Here is a 22,339-nt window from a genome sequence, read left to right on the forward strand (position 1 = left end):
TGGACAACTTGATTTATTGTCAGTTTATAGTCTCCACAAATCCTTATCGGCACTGCCCACTCTGAAAACTGAACCAGCTTGATTATAGCCAGTTCTTAAAATCTCTTTTGCTCTGCTTCAACCTTCTGATGCAATGCGTATGGCACTGGGCTGGCTCTGAAGAACTTGGGTGTCAAAATTAAATTGACGTACACCTTGGCATTTATAACCTTAATCCATCCCAATTCTTTATGGAAGATATCTTCATACCTCCTTAAGACATAGTGGAGGACGCAGTCAAATACTTTGAAGATCTCCAGCCAGTTGAACCTAATCTTCTGTAGCCTGTCTCCTCCAGATTGGGTCTATGTCCTTCCAAGACAGCCAAAGGCAGATTGGCCTCCTGCCCTCTGTAGGCCACTGGAATATTGGCTATCCAAGGAGCTTCAAATTCTCCAAGTGTATGTTGAAAGCATGGCTGTAGTACTCTTCAAGCTTAAAGACTGCGCTTCTGCACAAAGATATTGGAACGTCTGATCACCCACTATGATCACCGAAGCCTTGGTGTCAACTTCCAATTCAAGGAGTCCACCATCCATCCTTAAGACAATGTCAATCGGAGCCGTGTTATTCAACTGAACTGCATGCAACCAATGCAATGCATGGTCTTCCTCAGAGCTCTTCCCTACTATGTTCTGTAGCGCTGAGGACTGCTGCTGTTTTTTAAAAATGTGGTAATGTGCTTGCATATGCCCAAATGTGGCAATGTGCTTGTATGTGCCCCATTTGGTTGCAATGAAAGCACACAAATTCCGAACATGGCAGGTCTCCTGGGAATGCCCCTCCCCCACCACCCCACACAACAATAGCAGAAAACCTCGGATTTGGTTTGATGCCCAATTCCTTCCCACTCTTTGGATTCTGGTCCTGTCCTGAGGACTGACCAGGTCAAAAGCTGCAGCCCGCACTCACGCAATGAAAATCATGTCTTTCCAGGGACTTTCTCAGGAGATGCCAGAAAATTCCCTGACTCCTGCTACCCCCTACCCCCGCTTTGAGGATGATTATTAAAGAATTTTATTATTAGTTCATGGCGCAGGATGTGGGTGTTGCTGGAAAAGCAAAGTGTTTATTGCCCATCCCTAATGCCCTCGAGAGGATGAAGTCGAGCTGCCTACTTGAACTGCTTGCAGCCTGTGTGGTGTAGGTGCTGACAATGCTATTAGATAAGGAGTTCCAAGATGTTATCCCAATGCTGATGAAGTAACAGTAATATATTTCCAAGCCAGCATGGAGGGGAAACTTCATGTGCCTGCCCTCCTTGTTCTTCTAGATGATAGTTGTAATGAGTTTGGAATATGGAATCAAAGAAATAAAAAGTGAATAGAATTAGATTTGATGCATGGGGAGGAAATAGAGCCATGAGGCCAGAGAAAAAATGATGAACCCTGATACAGTGCCACCTAGGGTTGCATCAACTTCTGAATAATCCAATAAGAAAGGGTGTGATTAGTAAGAAAACTGGTTTGCACACAATGGTGTCTAACAGCTCCACAGTTATTCCACAACACAGACAAGTGTAGGCGATGGTGTAATGTTAATCCAGAGACCCAAGGTAAAGCTCTGGGATCCAGGTTCGAATCCCACCACAGCAAATAGTAAAATTTGAATAATGATCACCATGAAACCATTGTCAATTCTCATAAAAGCCCATTGAGTTCACTATCTGCTGCCCTTACCTGGTCTGGCCTACATGTGACTCCACATCCACAGTAATGTAGTTGACTTTTAAATGCCCTCTGAAATGGCCTAACAAGTCATTCAGTTTAAGGGCAGTTAGGGATGGGCAATAAATGCTGGCCAGTGATGCCTACATCCCTAGAACGAGGGGTCACAGATATAGGTTGAGAGACGGTAGATTTCACACTGAGATGGGGAGGAACTACTTCACGCAGAGGGTGGTAAATTTGTGGAACTCGCTGGCCCATAATTATTATTTTTAAATTTAGAGTACCCAATTATTTTCTTTTCCAATGAAGGGGCAATTTAGCGTGGCCAATCCTCCTAACCTGCACATCTTTGGGCCGTGGGGGTGAAACCCACGCAGACACGGGAGAATGTGCAAACTCCAAACGGGAGAGTGACCCAGGGCCAGGATTTGAACCCAAGTCCTCAGCGCCGTAATCCCAGTGCTAACCACTGCGCCACCATGCTGCCCCTCGCTGGTCCATAATGTGGTGGAGTCTGAATCATTAAATGGTTTCAAGAAGGAGATAGATATATTTCTGATAATAAACAGGTTGAAGAGTTATGGGGAACAGGCAGGAAGGTGAATTTGCAACCAGGAAGAGATCAGACATTATCTCCTTCATATGGTCGAATTGCCTACTTCTGCTCCTAATTCCTATGTTCCAATTAATTTTTAAAAATCTGCCTTGCTTAAAACAGGGGTCACATGAAGTTCTGTAGCCATTATTAGCAAAATTAAAATGTATGTATCTATTGATTTTCTTATGTTTCTGTGATAACCTCTTTTGTGCATCCTAGAAGCTTTCTAAAAATAAATTTTCTCCCTGCCAGAGGAGTGTCCAAATATTTCTGGTACTCATTGCTCTGCTCGCAGTTCCATGGATGCTCCTTATTAAGCCCTACCTGCTGTACAGTGACCAACAAAGAACAAAGCTTGAGGTAAGAACGTGGACAAGGACTTGGTCACCATTTTGAGCTTTGAAGTTACATTTGTTAATATTAGCAGATGAATACTTAATAAATTGAAATGATCTTCCTCTGTCTGATCTTCATAAACACTGAGATGAGGAGGAACCATTTCTCGCAGAGGGTGGTGAATTTGTGGAACTTGCTGCTCCATAGTGCAGTGGAGTCTGAATCATTAAATGGTTTCAAAGAAAGAGATAGATATATTTCTAATAAGAAAGGGGTTAAAGGGGTATAGGGAACAGGCAGGGAGGTGAATTTGAGACCAGGAAGCGATCAGCCATGATCTGATTGAATGGCGGGCCAAGCTGGATGAATCATCCATGGTTTTTATAAGCTGGCACAACAAAATGTAAGCAACTGTGTCCGATTAGCCTGTCCTTTTAAAGCCACAAGATCTAAATGCTTCAAATAGGCAGTTCCTCAGGTTTCCTGATTGTCTGATTGCCAGCTCCTATATAGCATTGATAGATGGAAGATGTGAAATCAGAATGTGCGGGTTAGGTGGATTGGCCACTATCAATGGGTGGAGCTACAGAGAAATGGCGGGGGAATGGGCCTAGGTAGAGTGCTCTATTGGAGGGATGCTGCCTACTCGATGGGCCGAATGGCCTTCTGCACTGTCAGGACTTTTCTTAATCACAGCAATTGTAGGTGTCTTAAGAGCCAAATTCATTTGTAACTTTGTTGGGGAACAGGTGTTCCTACTTATAAATTTATGTTATTCAACAAGATAATAGGGTTCAAAGGTATTTATTGGCATTCATTGGAAAAAAGCATTCAATAATTAGTTATTATTACACCTACACAATATTTGTTAATATGGTTGTACTGTGCATAGAAATGGTTAGCTTGCGGTACAAAGTGCTGGAGAATTTACCATGTCACAAGTCTCGAGCCTGGAGTTTAAAGGTTAGCCAAGCCTGGTTGAATTCAGAATTATCCATTCTAACACCTCTCATTTTATGCCTTTCCTTCACCCTGGGAAACTGCATGTTTCAAAATATAACCTAATCGAAGTAACGAGTCTTCAGTTTGAACAAAAATAACTCCACATGCATTCACCTTTCTGTGCTGACAATCAAGTCATTCAACTAGAGACAGTTCCAAGGGCTCAATATTTTGGCTTTCACTTGACAAAATTCCTCAGCAACATTATTGGAGGAGTTGGTCATCCTAATTTCAAATGGATAGTATCATTAACCTGTCAACGATCTCAATTGTACAGCTATCACATTTAACCAAGGAAATCTGTTTTTGCCTCTGCTGGAATCTGCTCAACCTTAATAGTCACTGCTTGTTCTGTGATATTTGTTGTAATTTGCTATCAGTTAAAGCCTGGAATTCCTTTTAATGTAATCTGTCCTTCAGAAACTTATTTAACAAGCAAAAGCTTACAATTGAGAATTAACTGTTTACTTACACTTGCAACGTCACCAAACAGAAAAGTAACTTTAAAAATGTCACTGGTGAGCAATAAGAAAAGGCCAAAAATAAATCTTGGATCTCAGTATTGAATAACTGAAATGTTCTGCAATTAATGAAAAGAACAAATTAGCAGTTATGTCTTCTGCACATTCATCCCCCACCATAGCCCATACTTGCCCTTAGTGTCCAAAAAAGGTAAGGTGGGGTTACTGGGTTATAGGGATAGGATGGAGGTGTGGGCTTGGGTAGGGTGCTCTTTGCAAGGACAAGTGCAGACTCGATGAGCCGAATGGCCTCCTTCTGCACTGTAAATTCTATGTTCTATACTTGACCATAATTCAAAACCCGAAGAGCAAGAAACTGAACTGGCCCTCAGCAAAACTTCTAGAATCACACCACAAATCTACAATGGATAGGGTCATTGTGTCCCCATCCCAGCTCCACCCCTCTACTACCAGTCCTTGGCCATCCTTCCACAATGAGCACTTATCCATGGAAGGAACTTCTCAACGCACACTTAACTATACCCTGCAATGATCCAAAATGTAGTAGTCACAAACTCCCAACCCAGCCCTCTCCAATGAACAGTAGAATTTCGGAGTCAGGAGTGCCCTGTGGCCCTAAAATAAAAGCAAACTACCGTGGATAAAAACAGAATCTGCAGGTAAATCTCAGCAGGTCTGGCAGCATCTGTGGAGAGAAAAACAGAGTTAACATTTCAAGTTCATTTGGTTCATCTTCAAACTTTTCAGAATGTATTCCAAAGACAAGTCAATTAACTCGAAATGTTAACTCTGGGCAGGATTCTCACAGCCCGCGCCAGGCCGGAGAATCCCCGCAACCACGCCACACCGCCCCGACGCCGGCACACGATTCTCATCGGGGCGGAGAATTGGCGTCATTGGCGCCGGCGCATTTGGCGCGGCGCGGTCGCGGGCCGCTCTACGCAGCCGGGTTGCCGATTCTCGCGGCCGCTCTAAAAAGGCAGAGTCCCGCCGGCGCCGGCCACACCTGGTTGCAGCCGGCGGGAACTCTACGCCCAATATCGTGGGGGGGGGGCGGCCTGTGGTGGGGGGAGGGGGGCTCCGAACCCGGGAGTGCCTCCGATGGGGTCTGGCCCACGATCGGGGCCCACCGATCGACGGGCTGGCCTCTCACTCCCCTGGCCTATTTTCTTACGCGCCGGCCCCTGAACTCCTGCGCCATGTTGCGTTGGGGCCGACACGTTGAGGGAGGCCACCGTGCATGCGCGGGTTGGCGCGCGCACAGTTCACGCCGGAATAGGAGGCTGGAGCGGCGTGAACCGCTGTGCGGGCCCCTGTAGGGGCCAGAATCGGTACTCCCCCGCAGCCCTTTCGCGCCGTTGTGAAACGCAATGGCGTTTCCAACAGCGTGGACACTCTGCCGCCGATTGGGAGAATCTCGCCCTCTGTTTCTCTCTCCACAAATGCAGCTGGACCTGCTGAGATTTAGCAGCATTTTCTGTTTTATGCCCCATGACTGTCCCACCTCAGTATTGCTGAGGTAATTGGAACCCACCCCCTCAGTCAAGCACCTTCCCATTGCACCACCCACCATTTCTGATTGATCATAGTTGTCTTGGAGATTGGAACCCACAAACATCCCCCTGTGCAATTAAGGGATCCCCAAGCAATTTCTGAACAAAATTCATTGATACAATAAAGTAATCTTCTTTTATTGATTCATTTTGATTTACTCATGTTATTACATTATTTGATCCTAATGCAGCCTTATGAGTAGATTTGCAAATTGTTAATCAATTTTGAGAATTTGAATGGTTCTCCTACCAAGGAACTCATGTGTGACAGCTCCGAAGTTTCTATCCTCCAACATGAACATGCTGAGACAGAAATTAATGGGGGAAGAGAAAAGAGCCACTGGGAGGAAGAAAAGGTAAATTCTCATGGAAGAGTAAGGTAAGATGGTGATACAGATCAATGGTAAGCTTCTGAGCATTTACTCAGCATTATTGGATATTCACAGTATAGATTTTTCTGTGCAAAGCTTGGACTTTAGTCAATCATGCAGTAACACTTTTTCCACAGTAAGCTCACTTTCTAAATAATCTTTTCTACATCTGAGACCACTATGCAACATAGTACATTATTCTAAATTTTAGATTTCCCAATGTGCAACCACATCATTAACTTCCAAAAAGGTCACTCACATGTAACAGTAAAGTTCTAAAATTCTACAAGTATTCCATATTAATGTACTGTTTTAAAGTGTGATCTGCATTGTTCATGTTGTGATATGAATGCATATTTGTTACATTTAACTCAACAGTTCAGCTTTGGTGACACCTTTGTACAACAGGCTATCCACACTATTGAGTACTGCCTGGGCTGTGTGTCAAACACTGCCTCGTACCTTCGCTTATGGGCCTTAAGCTTGGCTCATGCTGGTGAGTGTTGATAGCATAAGTTTCCCATTACCTAGTAGTGTCACTGTGTAATGGTGTACTTTCAAAGGTTTCAGCCTCGATTTTGCGGGTCCGTTCACATGGTCGCAAATCCCATATAGCTGTTAACTCTCGCGGGAAGGCCATAACGGGATTTGAAGTGGTGAGATCTCAATTTGAGACCTTACTAATATAAATTTGAATTCATTTTAATATTCATAAATGGCTTATCACCGTTTCTTCCGGAGACACCAGATGTCTGTCTGTACCCCCCCCCCCCCCCCCCCCCCCCACCACTACAACCACCCCCACCCCGTCGGCGTGACTGAACAGCAGCAGGAATCATTTCTGGTTTCCAATAACGGAAGGCAGTCATGATGACCACGCTTTGGACTCAGAGGTGAGTACAGCCCCGGGGTGGTGAAGGACATGACTGTGCCAGGACGCCGTCAGATAGACACTTCCAGGAACAAGGGCCCAGCCTCCAGAAAATCCTATTGGGATGGAAGCGATGATGGAGAGGGAAGCATTGTGCCTGCATGGCAGTGGGGAGGGAGAGGGCGGGCACTTCGAATGGGGGAATTCCCCGACGTCGGTGAGGATGGGATGTTCAGGTCATCTTGATGCATGCATGGTGTGGGGGAGGGTGACCCCAGCATTGAGTGGTGGAGGCAGATGGGCCTCGTGTTCTGTTAGAGGGTTGGGGTGTTCTCCATGTCTGCCGGGATGGGGGGGGGGTCCTTTCACTTAACGTTGAGATTGGGGTACCCTCGATATGGTGACCCCATCTCTGAATCCCATGCGTTGCTGGCAAGTTTATCTCCCCCCTCCCTCTCAACTGGCTGTGTCATCTTCGCCAGCACTTTGAAATTGCACCAAGTATTGTTTTTTTTTCCAATCAACGGGCAACTTAGCCTGGCCAATCCACCTCTTGTGGGGGTGAGACACACACAGACATGGAAGAATGTGCAATCCCCACACTGACAGTGACCCGGGGCCGGGATCGAACCCGGGTCCTCGGTGCCATGAGGCAGCAGAGCTAACCACTGTTTGCTCTGGCCAGGAAATGCAGCTGTGAAACCAGCGAGTTTCACACTGCCTTTCTCTTTTGATCCAGCACTCTGCAAGTTTTTGGAAAACTCTACTCCAGATTTGTGAACAAAAAGGGATTTATTAGTCATGTAGATCAGCAGCATGTTTATTCTAAAATACCTCTTCCTAGAAGAACTCCTTGACCTGAGGTGTTAGCATCTTAACTGCCAATTGTTGGGAATCTGTGTGGTTCTGATGCTCAGACGGATGTCAGGGCTGGGAAGCGGAGCATTATAACGAGATCCAGTACCAGCAGCAAGCTAATCTGAGTTAAGGGCAGCACGGTAGCATAGTGGTTAGCACAAATGCTTCACAGCTCCAGGGTCCCAGGTTCGATTCCGGCTTGGGTCACTGTCTGTGCGGAGTCTGCACATCCTCCACGTGTGTGCGTGGGTTTCCTCCGGGTGCTCCGGTTTCCTCCCACAGTCCAAAGATGTGCAGGTTAGGTGGATTGGCCATGATAAATTGCCCTTAGTGTCCAAAATTGTCCTCAGTGTTGGGTGGGGTTACTGGGTAATGGGGATAGGGTGGAGATGTTGACCTTGGGTAGGGTGCTCGTTCCGAGAGCCGGTGCAGACTCGATGGGCCGAATGGCCTCCTTCTGCACTGTAAATTCTATGAAAGAGAACAAAATCAGAAAGTTACCACTCGTACATTGTTCCCAATTGCGGGGAGAGAGCATAACTGAAGTCAACACTAACAGAGCAAGTTTTGAATGCAAAATGATGAAAAATACAACAGTATAAACAATTATCTGCATTATTCATAAGAATGAGATACAAGAAATGGGAAGTGGGCAACAATAAGCTCCATTGGAGCTTATTTACATAAATTCTCACCAGGCATGAAAAGAAAAATAAACTTGCTGCCAAATGCTCAGTACTCAGTGAAGTTCCAAATTCAGAAGACAACTCCCTACTGCACTGGTAGTGTTTTGTTGCCAATATTATCCTTGCAGCCTTCTGCATAAAATGCTAATTTGTACTGTGGACCTGCACAAACAAAAACTGATAGAAATAAACTAAATTAAGGGAAGTTCTGAACAACCACCGGAGGTCACTTCCAGGTATAAGTGCCAATATGCAGCCGCAGCGCATACCCTCCTGATGTCTGAGTGAAGAGTGAATGGAGACAGGAGAAATTGGCCATCAATAAAGTGAGGAAACATCTGTGTTCTACCTCAGCTGAAGATCTTGGCGTTTCCAAGATAATTATTATCTTGGAAACACCAATGGTCATCAGCTGGCTCAGGATGCGTCAGGCTTCCTTCCAAATAATAATTTCCTTTCACTGAATTGCAGAGTTTTTAAAAATGACTATTTTGGCCTTCCCCACCAAAAGGATTTTGGTGCCTGGGCTGAAATTAAAGCCAAGGCCCCAAACAGGTCACTGCCCACCAATTAAGTGCGAAGGAAGGTCTGAAAACTGTAAATTCCATTGTAAGGATGGAATTTACCAACCTTACAGCTGTGACATTACATAGAACATAGAACGATACAGCGCAGTACAGGCCCTTCGCCCTCGATGTTGCACCGACATGGAAAAAAACTAAAGGCTATCTAACCTACAATTTCCCCCTATCATCCATATGCTTATCCAATAAACTTTTAAATGCCCTCAATGTTGGCGAGTTCACTACTGTTGCAGGTAAGGCATTCCACGGCCTCACCACTCTTTGCGTAAAAAACCCACCTCTGACCTCTGTCCTATATCTATTACCCCTCAATTTAAGGCTATGTCCCCTCGTGCTAGCCACCTCCATCCGCGGGAGAAGGCTCTCGCTGTCCACCCTATCTAACCCTCTGATCATTTTGTATGCCTCAATGAAGTCACCTCTTAACCTTCTTCTCTCTAACGAAAACAACCTCAAGTCCATCAGCCTTTCCTCATAAGATTTTCCCTCCATACCAGGCAACATCCTGGTAAATCTCCTCTGCACCCATTCCAAAGCTTCCACGTCCTTCCTATAATGAGGCGACCAGAACTGTACGCAATACTCCAAATGCGGCCGTACTAGAGTTTTGTACAACTGCAACATGACCTCATGGCTCCGGAACTCAATCCCTCTACCAATAAAGGCCAACACACCATAGGCCTTCTTCACAACCCTATCAACCTGGGTGGCAACTTTCAGGGATCTATGTACATGGACACCGAGATCCCTCTGCTCATCCACACTACCAAGAATTTTACCATTAGCCAAATATTCCGCATTCCTGTTATTCTTTCCAAAGTGAATCACCTCACACTTCTCCACATTAAACTCCATTTGCCACCTCTCAGCCCAGCTCTGCAGCTTATCTATGTCCCTCTGTAACCTGCAACATCCTTCCGCACTGTCTACAACTCCACCGACTTTAGTGTCGTCTGCAAATTTACTCACCCATCGTTCTGCACCCTCCTCTAGGTCATTTATAAAAATGACAAACAGCAACGGCCCCAGAACAGATCCTTGTGGTACGCCACTCGTAACTGAACTCCATTCTGAACATTTCCCATCAACTACCACTCTCTGTCTTCTTTCAACTAGCCAATTTCTGATCCACATCTCTAAATCACCCTCAATCCCCAACCTCCGTATTTTCTGCAATAGCCGACCATGGGGAACCTTATCAAACGCTTTACTGAAATCCATATACACCACATCAACTGCTCTACCCTCGTCTACCTGTTCAGTCACCTTCTCAAAGAACTCGATAAGGTTTGTGAGGCATGACCTACCCTTCACAAAACCATGCTGACTATCCCTAATCATATTATTCCTATCTCGATGATTATAAATCGTATATTTTATAATCCTCTCCAAGACTTTACCCACCACAGACGTTAGGCTCACCGGCCTATAGTTACCAGGGTTATCTCTACTCCCCTTCTTGAACAAAGGGACCACATTTGCTATCCTCCAGTCCTCTGGCACTATTCCTGTAGACAATGATGACCTAAAAATCAAAGCCAAAGGCTCAGCAATCTCTTCCCTGGCTTCCCAGAGAATCCTAGGATAAATCCCATCAGGCCCCAGGGACTTATCTATTTTCACCTTGTCCAGAATTGCCAACACTTCCCTACGCACCTCAATGCCATCTATTCTAATAGACTGGGTCTCAGCATTCTCCTCCACAATATTATCTTTTTCCTGAGTGAATACTGACGAAAAGTATTCATTTAGTATCTCGCTTATCTCCTCAGCCTCCACACACAACTTCCCACCACTGTCCTTGACTGGCCCTACTCTTACCCTAGTCATTCTTTTATTCCTGACATACCTATAGAAAGCTTTTGGGTTTTCCTTGATCCTACCTGCCAAAGACTTCTCATGTCCCCTCCTTGCTCGTCTTAGCTCTCTCTTTAGATCCTTCCTCGCTTCCTTGTAACTATCAAGCGCCCCAACTGAAACTTCACGCCTCATCTTCACATAGGCCTCCTTCTTCCTCTTAACAAGAGATTTCACTTCTTTGGTAAACCACGGTTCCCTCGCTCGACCCCTTCCTCCCTGCCTGACTGGTACGTACTTATCAAGAACATGCAATAGCTGTTCCTTGAACAAGCTCCACATATCCAGTGTGCCCAACCCTTGCAGCCTACTTCTCCAGCCTACACATCCTAAGTCATGTCTAATGGCATCATAATTGCCCTTCCCCCAGCTATAACTCTTGCCCTGCGGGGTATACTTATCCCTTTCCATCACTAACGTAAAGGTCACCGAATTGTGGTCACTGTTTCCAAAGTGCTCACCTACCTCCAGATCTAACACCTGGCCTGGTTCATTACCCAAAACCAAATCCAATGTGGCCTCGCCTCTTGTTGGCCTGTCAACATATTGTGTCAGGAAACCCTCCTGTAGAGGAAACAAATTTTCTAGCCCCACAAGTCCATAAGATCATAAGACATAGGAGTAGAAACAGGCCATTCAGCCCATCGGGTCTGCCCCGCCATTCAATTGGATCAAGACTGTTCTGATATGATAATCCTCAACTCCACTTTCCCCACCTTATCGCAATAATCCTTGATTTCCTTACTGATTCAAAATCTATTAAAAAAAATAAGGAGCCATACTAGAAACACCGGCACAGATCTGGTCCCACCGAAGTTTATGGTAATTTTGGCAGATTCATCCCAAAGGTATGCTAGGAATTCACCAAAAAAATTATCAAAGTCATCATATATTCAATGCTGGCTAAACCTAAACTCAGGGTGTGAAAGAACACTGTTCTGACTCACTGCAAACCAGGAGCGTAATGGGGATATTCTCCATTTTCCTGGATGAGATGAGCAGAACGAGGTTGAGCCTTGTGTTTTCGAATTTGCCAGGGAGGATTGAGGCCAGCCACGGTAATCGGAAAGGAAGCCACAGTTAAATACAGCATGGACATTTATGGTAAATGAAGCTTATGTGTGAGAAAATTTGGTAGTGGATCAAGTTAGGTCCTCAGAATTATTGTCTCTAAGACCAGGTGCCTTTCATATCAAGTGGACGTCAAGGGACAGGTCATTCATAAACACATGGACCAATTGAGGAGTAGAGAGACGATCCAGCAGTCAGTGTTGCCATCAAGAAGTGTTTCCAAATCCGTAAATCTGAAGTGTCTGATTAACCTGTTGTGATGAATGGTATCGGTAACTGCTGTAGCTGTACCTTGCCTTTAATACATTGGCCCTTTAAGACCGGGTTTGCAATTCTGGGGGACTCCGCCTCTGGCTCCGCCCCCAGGAAATGGTATATAAGATGATGCTCACTGGGCAGCAGGCTGTGAGCACACTTCTCGGCAGCTGTCCAGTTCTCTGATGATTAAAGCCTTTGAATTACCAATCCTCTCTCCCGTGTCGTAATCGAGGGTATCTCACCTGTTATAGACATAACTGGCATCTCCTTGGCAACAATTAGTGATGAACAGCATGAACCAGAAGAGGTACCTATTATTGCAGTTGATGTCGATCCTGGATAAGCATCCCAGTTTGCTGAATTGTGCCACTTGACAAGACAGGAAACCCCCCTCAAAATCTTGATTTATAATTGTCTAAATCATGACTAATATCCTTCGTTAGAATTTAGGACTGAGTAAATTAGTTATTGAAGATTGTATAAAGGAGGTAAAGGGGGATAATTGTGGTGTTTGTCCCTTTCAGGCCACACAGCAGGGTAAGGGTCACTTGGCCTGGGTGATCAGTCAGGACTCAGAGTAGGGAATCACCCCAGGAGAAGAGGTTTCCTTGACAGAGGTATTTTAGAATTAGCTGCAAACATGCTGCTGCTTTACATGCTCTACTCAACGAGTAGGAATCGTGCGGCGAGTAACTCATCTCCTGACTCTCCAAAGCCTATCTGCCATCTACATGGCACAGGTCAGGAGTGTAATGGAATACTCTCCACTTACCTGAATGAGTGCAGCTCCAACAACACTCGAGAAACTTGGCACCATCCAGGACAAAGCAACCCGCTTGATTGCTCTCCCTTCCACAATTCCACAAACATTCAATCCCTCCATCACCAATGCACAGTAGCAGCAGCATGTACCATCTACAAGATGCACTTCAGGAACTCACCGAGCTTCCATCAACAGCATCTTCCAAACCCACGACCAGTACCATCTCGAAGGGCAAGAAGAGCAGCAGGTACGTGGGATCACCACCACCTGGAGGTTCCCCTCCAAGTCACTCACCATCTTGACTTGGAAATATATCACCGTTCCTTCACTGTCGCTGGGACAAAATCCTGGAATTCCCTCCCTAACAGCACTGTGGGTGTACCTACACCTCAAGGACTGCAGTGGTTGAAGAAGGCAGCTCACCAATACCTTCTGAAGAGCAGCTAGGGAATGGGATGGGAAATAAATGCTAGCCTAACCAACGACACCCACATCCCGTAAATGAATTTTTAAAAATACCAATTTATAAATATGTAGCTGTATTTCCTATGTTTTTCATGTATGGAAGGCTCTGCCTGGACTGTACGCAGAACAATACTTTTCACTGTATCTCGGTACACATGACAGTAAATCTAAATCTAATCTATAAAATCTAATATGACTGCCATTTTGTGACCTTTTACCACAGCTCAACCACTTATATTCTCCCACATTAGAGAACCACTAAAGGAAAATGAAATGAGTCAACAAATTGAGAATTTCTGAAAGTGAAGGAAAGCCAGAAAATTATCATTCTATGGGACCAAAGGAGGCAATCCTGGTTGCCTTAAGGTTAATTAAAAGGCCTTTAATTAACATTATATTTCTTTCCTCTGATTTGAACTCAAGATTACCCCCCCCAGCTCTTACTATGGACACAGGCAGGAATTGCCAGTCAGCTGCCAAATTTTCAATACTGTGGGAGCTTAACACAATGAAAATGATGATCAAAATAGTTGCCAAAAGGTTTGGTGCTTAAAAATTAAGTACCTCGTCCAGACATCTTTCATCTACAAACCTCAAAGAAGCTGGAGACGGAAACAAGGGAAGATTTCACCTTAGTTTTTGTAAATTCACTAAACTCAATGAATATTCCTGAGGATTGGAAAGTTACTGACGTAACTTCTATTACTTAAAAGGCATAACTAAGAATGGAAGACGGGTAATTAAATACAGAGCAGACAGAACCAGTTACCGAATGCAGCCCACGTACCTGAGGATAGTTATAAATCAAATGTCAATGTAATCAAATAGATATTCCCACTCAATACGAATTGCTATGGAAACTGCAAAAATCCTTGAAAATTCACTGAACAGACAACTTAATTATTAATTCCAAATATAAACCCATCCTTAGTGCAATCTGACTGCTTGTAATTGGAGCTATACAAACAACTTTAAGGAATTTTGTTAATTCGTTGGCCTGAAATTTCATTCCCAGTGTGAAAAAGTGAAGCTTTTGTACTCCATTGCTGGTGCAAAGGGCACCAATGCAAAAATACAGTGACTGCTGAAATGCATCCTCCAGCTTATTTAAATTATTATGCATGCAACTTTGTCCTTGCATCATGAATTACTTATTAAATTAGAATTTCACCAAATTAAAACCTACTTCAAGATTAGGAAACTTGTGCCTGATGTTACCCAACATCTTAAAGGTGGCATGCACAGGCAAGGTTGTTTAGTTTTTGGATCCAAAGTGAGGTTTTACATAGATACATAGATGATAGGAGCATGAGGAGGCCTTTTGGCCCTTTGAGCCTGCTCCGCCATTCATCACGATCATGGCTGATCATCCAACTCAATAGCTTAATCCTGCTTTCTCCCCATAGCCTTTGATCCCATTCTCCAGCCGCCTCTTGAATATATTCAAAGTTTTAGATTCAACTACTTCCTGTGGTAATGAATTCCACAGGCTCACTACTCTTTGAGTGAAGAAATGTCTCCTCATCTCTGTCCAAAAGATTTGGGTTTCCTCCGGGTGCTCCGGTTTCCTCCCACAGTCCAAAGATGTGCGGGTTAGGTGGATTGGCCATGCTAAATTGCCCGTAGTGTAAGGTTAATGGGGAGATTGTTGGGTTACGGGTATACGGGTTACGTGGGTTTAAGTAGGGTGATCATTGCTCGGCACAACATCGAGGGCTGAAGGGCCTGTTCTGTGCTGTACTGTTCTATGTTCTATGTTCTAAAATGGTTTACCCTGAATCCTCTGACTGTGACCCTGGTTCTGGACACACCCATCATTGGTAACATCTTCCTTGCATCAACCCTGTCTAGTCCTGTTAGAATTTTATAAGTCTCTATGAGATCCCCGCTCATTCTTCTGAACTCCAGTGAGAACAATCCCAACCTAGTCAATCTTTCCTCATTGACAGTCCCGTTATCCCTGGAATCAGACAGGTAAACCTTTGCTGCACTACCTCGAGAGCAAGAACATCCTTCCTCAGAGGAGACCAAAACTGCACACAATACTCCAGGTGTGGCCTCACCAAGGCCCTGTACAATTCAGCAACACATCCCTGCTTCTATACTTGAAACCTCTCGCAATGAAGGCCAGCATACCATTAGCCTTCTTTACCGCCTGCTGCACCTGCATGTTTATCTTCAGTGAATGGTGCACAAGGACACCCAGGTCCCGTTGCACACTCCCCTCTCCCAATTTGCAACCATTCAAGTAGTAATCTGCCTTCCTGTTTTTGCTTCCAAAGTGAATAACCTTACACTTATCCAAATTAAACTGCATCTGCCATTGATTTGCCCATTCGCCCAACCTGTTCAGATCATGCTGTAGGATCCCTGCATCCTCATCACAATTCACCCTCCCTCCTAAGTTGGTATCATCTGCAAACTTTGAGATGTTACATTTTGTTCCCTCATCCAAATCATTAATATATATTGTGAATAGCTGGGGTCCCAGCACCGATCCCTGTAGTACCCCACTAATTATTGCCTGCCAATTTGAAAAGAACCCATTAATCCTATTCTTTGTTTCCTCTCTGCCAACCAGTTTTCTATCCACCTCAATACATTTCCCCCAATCCCATGCGCTTTAATTTTGCACAATAATCTCTTATGCGGGACTTTGTCAAACGCCTTCTGAAAGTCCAAATATACCACATCGACTGGCTCCCCCTTGTCGACTGTATTGGTTACATCTTCAAAGAATTCCAACAGATTTGCCAAGCATGATTGTCCCTTCATAAATCCATGCTACCTCTGACTGATTCTGCCACTGCTTTCTAAATGTTCCGCGATAAAGTGTTTGATAATGGATTCAAGAATTTTCCCCACTACCGATGTTGGGCTTACTGGTCTATAATTCCCTGCTTTCTTTCTACCTCCCTTTTTGAATATCGGAGTGACGTGGGCTACCCTCCAATCTGTCAGGATTCTCCGATATGAGTTTGCCCTGCCACCCAGCCAAAACTCCATTCACTTCTGCAGGACTGGAGAATCCCACTAATGTGAACAGACAGAGAATTCCGGCCTTTGTCTTCATCTAATTTGACAGCAGAGTGAAGGGGAGCAGGAGAAGCTGGATCATCCAGTAATGGCAAGGAAGTGGGACGGGAGAAGGTGATGGTGATCAGGTTCTCAAATGGTGCATCAGTTGAGATGGCAAGAAGGTGGTGGCGGTAGGGTCCTCAAACAGCAGTACAGCAAGTGGCAAGGGGTGAACAGTGGGGAGGGGGATGGGGGGAGGTGCCCAAAGGTAGCCAGGCTCTGGCCTACAGAGTGAGGTCTATCATTGCAGCAGTCCAAGGGAGGCATATGTATCACACATGGTAGGTTGGCAATCCAAGCTTGGGATATCAAGCTTGAAGCAAGGCAGGTCCAACTAGAGGGAGGAAAGGTCAATGGTCTCCAAGGGAGAGCCACGGGATACAGATATCTGAACCAGGATTATGGTGGGAGGCTCCAGAACGATGCAGGAAGACTGTGGGGAGGGGGGGGGGGGGTTGCGGAAGAGTCCAGTGTTAGAGGTGGAAGGTCAAGGATCACAGACTCTGGGTCAAGGGTACACTCCAGGATTATTGGGGGAAGGAGCAGGGTAACGTTGGGTGGCTAAGGGTGAGTGGAGGTGCACGGGCTGGAGCTGTAGAGTCATTGTATGCACCTCCATCGAAATGGCTGCTAAGAAAGGACTGTCCGGAAATCAGATTCTTGTGGATCGAGGCCACTGTGGAATGAGAGGAGTTCTGGGTGTGGCCCATGGGAGGGTTAATTATTCCCATTGGTCAACTGCTGCTACTCTAGGAATGAAGGCCAGGTAAACAGAACTGTTCACATCAATGCCAGCCTTCTTCACACAGCTCACTTTGTGAATTTTCAGTGGGTCTCATTTTGCAGCATTCACATGATCCCCAACAGTCCCCCCACTGTCAGGGCCGCCTGCTCTCACAGCCTCCCTCAGCTGTTCAGATCTGGCCTTGATATGATCACCAACACATGCCTCCGATTCTGTACAGAGTCCCTTCAAAACCCATGTGGGTATAATTGTTCTGGTGAAGGGTGAGCAAGAGGCAGATGATGGTGCTTCATCTGGATGCTCTTGGTCCACATCAGATCAGGAAACTACAGTTTCATGCATATTTTAAAAATTAAATGGGCGTGATTTAACGAGGGGGAAAAGAGTCTTGTTTTGGGCACACTTAGTGGGTGTTTCTTGGCAACTGCAGTGCCAAGAATGATCCTAGTATCAAAAGGGATTCTGTTTTTTTGGCCACGGCGAGGAACATCCCACCAAGGCTGCACTTACATTCATTTCCTGCACTGACAAGCTCAGCTCGTCTGTATAGGAAGAGATCAGGGTGCCATTTTTAAATACCAACCCAATCTCTCAACCACCTATGACCCAGGGCCTGGAATTCTGCAATCACATGATCCCCAACGTCCTCCCAGGCACTGCCAGCCTGGCACCCTTGATGTGGAGATGCCGGCGTTGGACTGGGGTGAGCACAGTAAGAAGTCTTACAACACCAGGTTATAGTCCAACAGCTTTGTTTCAAACACTAGCTTTTGGAGCACTGCTCCTTCCTCAGGTGAATGAAGAGGTGGGTTCTAGAAACACATATATAGACAAAGTCAAAGATGCAAGACGATACTTTGAATGCGAGCATTTGCAGGTAATTAAGTCTTTACAAATCCAGAGGGAGGGGTAATCCCAGGTTAAAGAGGTGTGAATTGACTCTAGCCAGGACAGTTGGTAGGATATCTCAAGCCCAGGCCAGATGGTGGGGGGTGAATGCAATGCAACATGAATCCAAGGTCCCGGTTGAGGCTGTACCAGTGTGCGGAACTTGGCTATAAGTTTCTGCTCAGCGATTCTGCGTTGTCGCGCATCCTGAAGGGCGCCTTGGGGAACGCTTACCCAGCGATCAGAGGCTGAATGCCCTTGACTGCTGAAGTGTTCCCCAACTGGAAGGGAACATTCCTGCCTGGCGATTGTCGCGTGATGTCCGTTCATCCATTGTCGCAGTGTCTGTATGGTCTCGCTAATGTACCATGCTTCGGGACATCCTTTCCTGGCACCCTGGCAGTACCCCTGCTAGTCTGGCAGTGCCACCTGAGCAGCAGTCAATTCTAGGGCAGCAGTGCCAAGGTGCCCCATTGGCAGCACCAAGGTTCCCAGGTGGCATAGGAGTGCCAAGGTACCACGCTACCCAGAGCCCAACCACCAGGGCCTCCGATGGCCTGAGAGACCCCTAAAGGTGCTATTACACCTTGTCCACATTTGTGTGGGCCAGTGCTGAAAGGCGTCAGGGTGAAGTCTCCCAGGTGCAGGCGTTCAATCCCAAGCCTTGGGAGACTCTGCTGCAGACATATTTAAGTGAGGCTAACTGCTTACTTAAAGATGCAAATCTGATCCTGCCCAGTGAGGGTGAGATCCAGTTCACGAGATCTCGTTAGAGCTCACAAGATCTCAATAAATCTCGCAAGATGTCCCGAGCATCACAAATCTCAGGAGATTTAACAGCCTCATTGTATTGCGAGTTGGGCAGAACAAAGCCATACGATCGCTATCAACATCTCAACACCAAGTTGGATGTATTCCCACTCTGTTGGCTGGTTAGTCCAGCCTCGCCACATTACCACTTACCCTGGCTGATTGGAGGAGGTTGTTCATCCTTTTATGTCACTGCATCCATGGCTGCTCACCTCTCTGCAATCCAAGCCACCTTGGTCCAATGGCAGGATCTCCTATTGAGACTGCTCTTTGTATATATGCAGACATGTTGCTGAAAGAGAAGTAGGGCTTTGGGGTCCAAGAAGATGAATTGCCCGTTGAAAAGGAGAGAGTGATGGGAATAATTGATGGAAAGTGTCGAGAGGGCCAGAAGGTGTCGAGGGGGATTGGGGACTCTATAAGGCTGACTCAAGAAATGCCCATTGAATCAAAATGTTGGTGGCTGCCTGTCAATCAGAACAACTTCCAGTCAAGCTTACACCAATTAGATAATCTCGACCAGTCCCTCATGAAATCAGTGTGCATTGAGAAGACACTAACCAAATCTATTTTTTTCACAGAACTTTCTGAGGTCTTGTGGCACATGGTTCTGCACAATGGCTTCACGGCAAAGAAAGGTTTAAGCTCTATTGGGCTCACAATCACCTTTGCTGCTTTTGCTGTTCTGAGTGTGGCCATTCTACTAGTCATGGAAGGACTTTCTGCATTTCTGCATGCCCTTCGTCTACACTGGTGGGTACATAAGAACAATTGCGAGGTGTGAAAAATAATTAAAAAGGGATCTGTCCTAGAAAATAAATTAATGTTGCTCCTATTATTGTAAGCAATTTTAGTGCATTATGTAACTTCTGTCCACTGATTAAAAACAACAATCATCCAATTTTATTGTTAAGAAAATGAATGTCTATTGCAATAATTCATCCCTAAAAATTAATTGGAAGAAAGACTGAATCATTTCATTCGGATACATGGAGAAATAATTGTAATATCAGGCAATCAATTGCCTAACGTAACCAATTGTTTAAAATTTGTGAAAAGCTTGAGAAGCAGGTTAACTGGAACAGGTGTTCGATTCTTAAAATTTAATATATATTAAGATGTGCATATGTCGTGGGGCTGGATTCTCCAAAAACGGGGCCATGTCCCCAAGCCAGCGTAAAACCGCTGGCGTTTCACTCTTGCCTTTCCTTCAAAACATCAGGAGCAGTTTTCTCACCTGTAGGGGCCTGGCAGGGCCCCAGAGTGCTTCTCGCAGCTCTGGCTGCGGATACAGGTCCCTGTATTTCCAGTCGGGAGTCCGCACATGCGCACGGCGGCGGCCTGCAGCGGCCGCACTCGGACCGTGGACCGACATCGAGAATGTAGGCCCCCCGAGACGGCGTGTGCCTGTGGATCCGAGTCACTCAACACTGCCCTGGCCACCCATGAGCTCCCCCCCCCACCCCCGGTACTCAATCCCCCCGCCCCCCACCAGGGCGGTCACAAACTGAATCCGCAGCCGCCATCCAAGGTTCCCGACGGCCAATACGTGGTTAGAACCACGCCGTCGGGAACTCGGCCAGTTTTGCCCATAGAATCGCTGGGGGGGCCTCTGTCAATGGCCCCCCAGCCGCGCGGGACCAGAGAAATGCGGGAGCGGCGCCGGCTACGATTTCCACGTAAAGATTGATTCTCCGCCCCCGCGCCAAACACAATTTCAGCACGGGGCTGTGGAGAATCCCGCCCCATATATTTCCTGCAAAGGGCAGCATGGTGGCACAGTGGTTAGCATTGCTGCCTACGGCGCTGAGGACCTGGGTTCGAATCCCGACCCTGGATCACTGTCCGTGTGGAGTTTGCACATTCTCCCCATGTCTGCGTGGGTTTCACCCCCACAACCCAAAGATGTGCAGGATAGATGGATTGGCCACACTAAATTGCCCCTTAATTGGAAAAAATAATTGGGCACTCTAAATTTATTTTTAAAAATATATTTCCTGCAAGAGTCACACTTTACAACCATGCTCTTTATGCCATGGTTGTCTGTAATACCTTGTTCACTCTTAAAAGCATACTTGCCTCCCAAGGTAGATAGTTCTGTGGTAATGTTCTCTGTAGCTCCACCCGTGTAAGGCCTATTAAAACAAGACATGAGCCTCCGCAATGAATCCTACCATTGACTGTTTCTGTCTTCCATTGTCCTAAACCTGAGCTGATATTTTCCCATCCCTAGTCTCCTGAGATAGTCATTTTCTGCCTCCTTGCTCTGTGCTGCCATAGCGCCGTAATACAATCTGATCTGATTGCCTCACACCACACAGCAAAAGCCTTATTCTCAGCACTGACCAGGCATGGGCTTAAATTACTTAAGCATTTACTGTTCTTTTGTTATCATGGCGTTGCCATCAGGACTAAGATCAAAGCTTTTGATCTGTGGAGAAGAAATTATTTCATGGGCATCCTCAAAGTTCAGCTGGGTAAGCCTCTATTCTTTAACAGCAATCATGATTATCAGCAGTGTTAAGTTTAAGTAACAAGTGAATCCATCATGGAATACTGAGGTAGAACCACCTCTAAGTTAACTCTAAGAATCCATGACTTTTCACCCTTCCCACTACAATTCCTGTCTACTCAATTCAGTATCCGCTCAATCCACCAACCCTTCATCTTGTTTTTTACCTGCTCCTTCCTGCTACCTCGCACCAATCACCACTCGTGCTCCTAGCCACCTGAGAGGCCACTGCTTTCACTGCTGCAATGATTTGCGTTCTCTGTTCCATGCTGTGTCGCAGTTCTATTCCCTACCCTGAGTGCCAGAGTCCCTCCCATTTCCTGTCCCATTCTCGATCTTCACTGCCTACCCAACTTCAAGAAAAACTCCTGCCATCATTTTCCAGACTATGACCCAGAAACCAGCCTGAGATTCTTTAAAGAGCTGAAACCCAGTTCCCCAGTCATATCTATGAATGTGGCCACAGCACGTTTCTCAGCTGTACCCCACAACCACAGTCAACTGTTCTCGCCCACAAGAACACAAGAATTAGGAGCAGGAATATGCAATTCCAGTATCATCACACCCATCAGCATCCCCTTCCCAATATTCCAGCAGACAACTAGCTACCCCTCAACGACACTCACCGATACTATCATACCATTGTTACGTCACAGCACCTGACTTCCACATACCCAACACACCACAATACTGGCAAACGTCATAACCATTTCTCACTGTTCCTGCACTTCAGGATCTCCCCCTCAATTATCATTCACTCCAACCCCCTGCTCCTGCCATACAATCACATTCACTGCTCATTAAACCCCTCCCTTTCCAAAACTATATAACCTATCACAACC

The 22,339-nt window shown here is 45.8% G+C and overlaps 1 protein-coding gene across 3 annotated transcripts in view; it reads left to right on the forward strand.

Annotated features, from left to right (window-relative positions):
- Positions 1-22,339, forward strand: part of LOC119966356 (V-type proton ATPase 116 kDa subunit a1-like) — a 228,052-nt gene that overhangs the window by 192,038 nt on the left and 13,675 nt on the right. For 2 of the 3 annotated variants that reach the window (XM_038797882.1, XM_038797884.1), the window contains 5 exons: positions 2,560-2,667; positions 5,935-6,036; positions 6,430-6,547; positions 19,567-19,738; positions 21,395-21,462. In XM_038797882.1, coding sequence (XP_038653810.1) covers positions 2,560-2,667; positions 5,935-6,036; positions 6,430-6,547; positions 19,567-19,738; positions 21,395-21,462 — 568 coding nt within the window. The remainder of the gene's footprint in view (positions 1-2,559; positions 2,668-5,934; positions 6,037-6,429; positions 6,548-19,566; positions 19,739-21,394; positions 21,463-22,339) is intronic. The other variant, XM_038797883.1, reaches the window with a different exon arrangement.

The sequence above is a fragment of the Scyliorhinus canicula genome, chromosome 5 (assembly GCF_902713615.1).
Source record: "Scyliorhinus canicula chromosome 5, sScyCan1.1, whole genome shotgun sequence".
Classification (NCBI taxonomy): domain Eukaryota; kingdom Metazoa; phylum Chordata; class Chondrichthyes; order Carcharhiniformes; family Scyliorhinidae; genus Scyliorhinus; species Scyliorhinus canicula.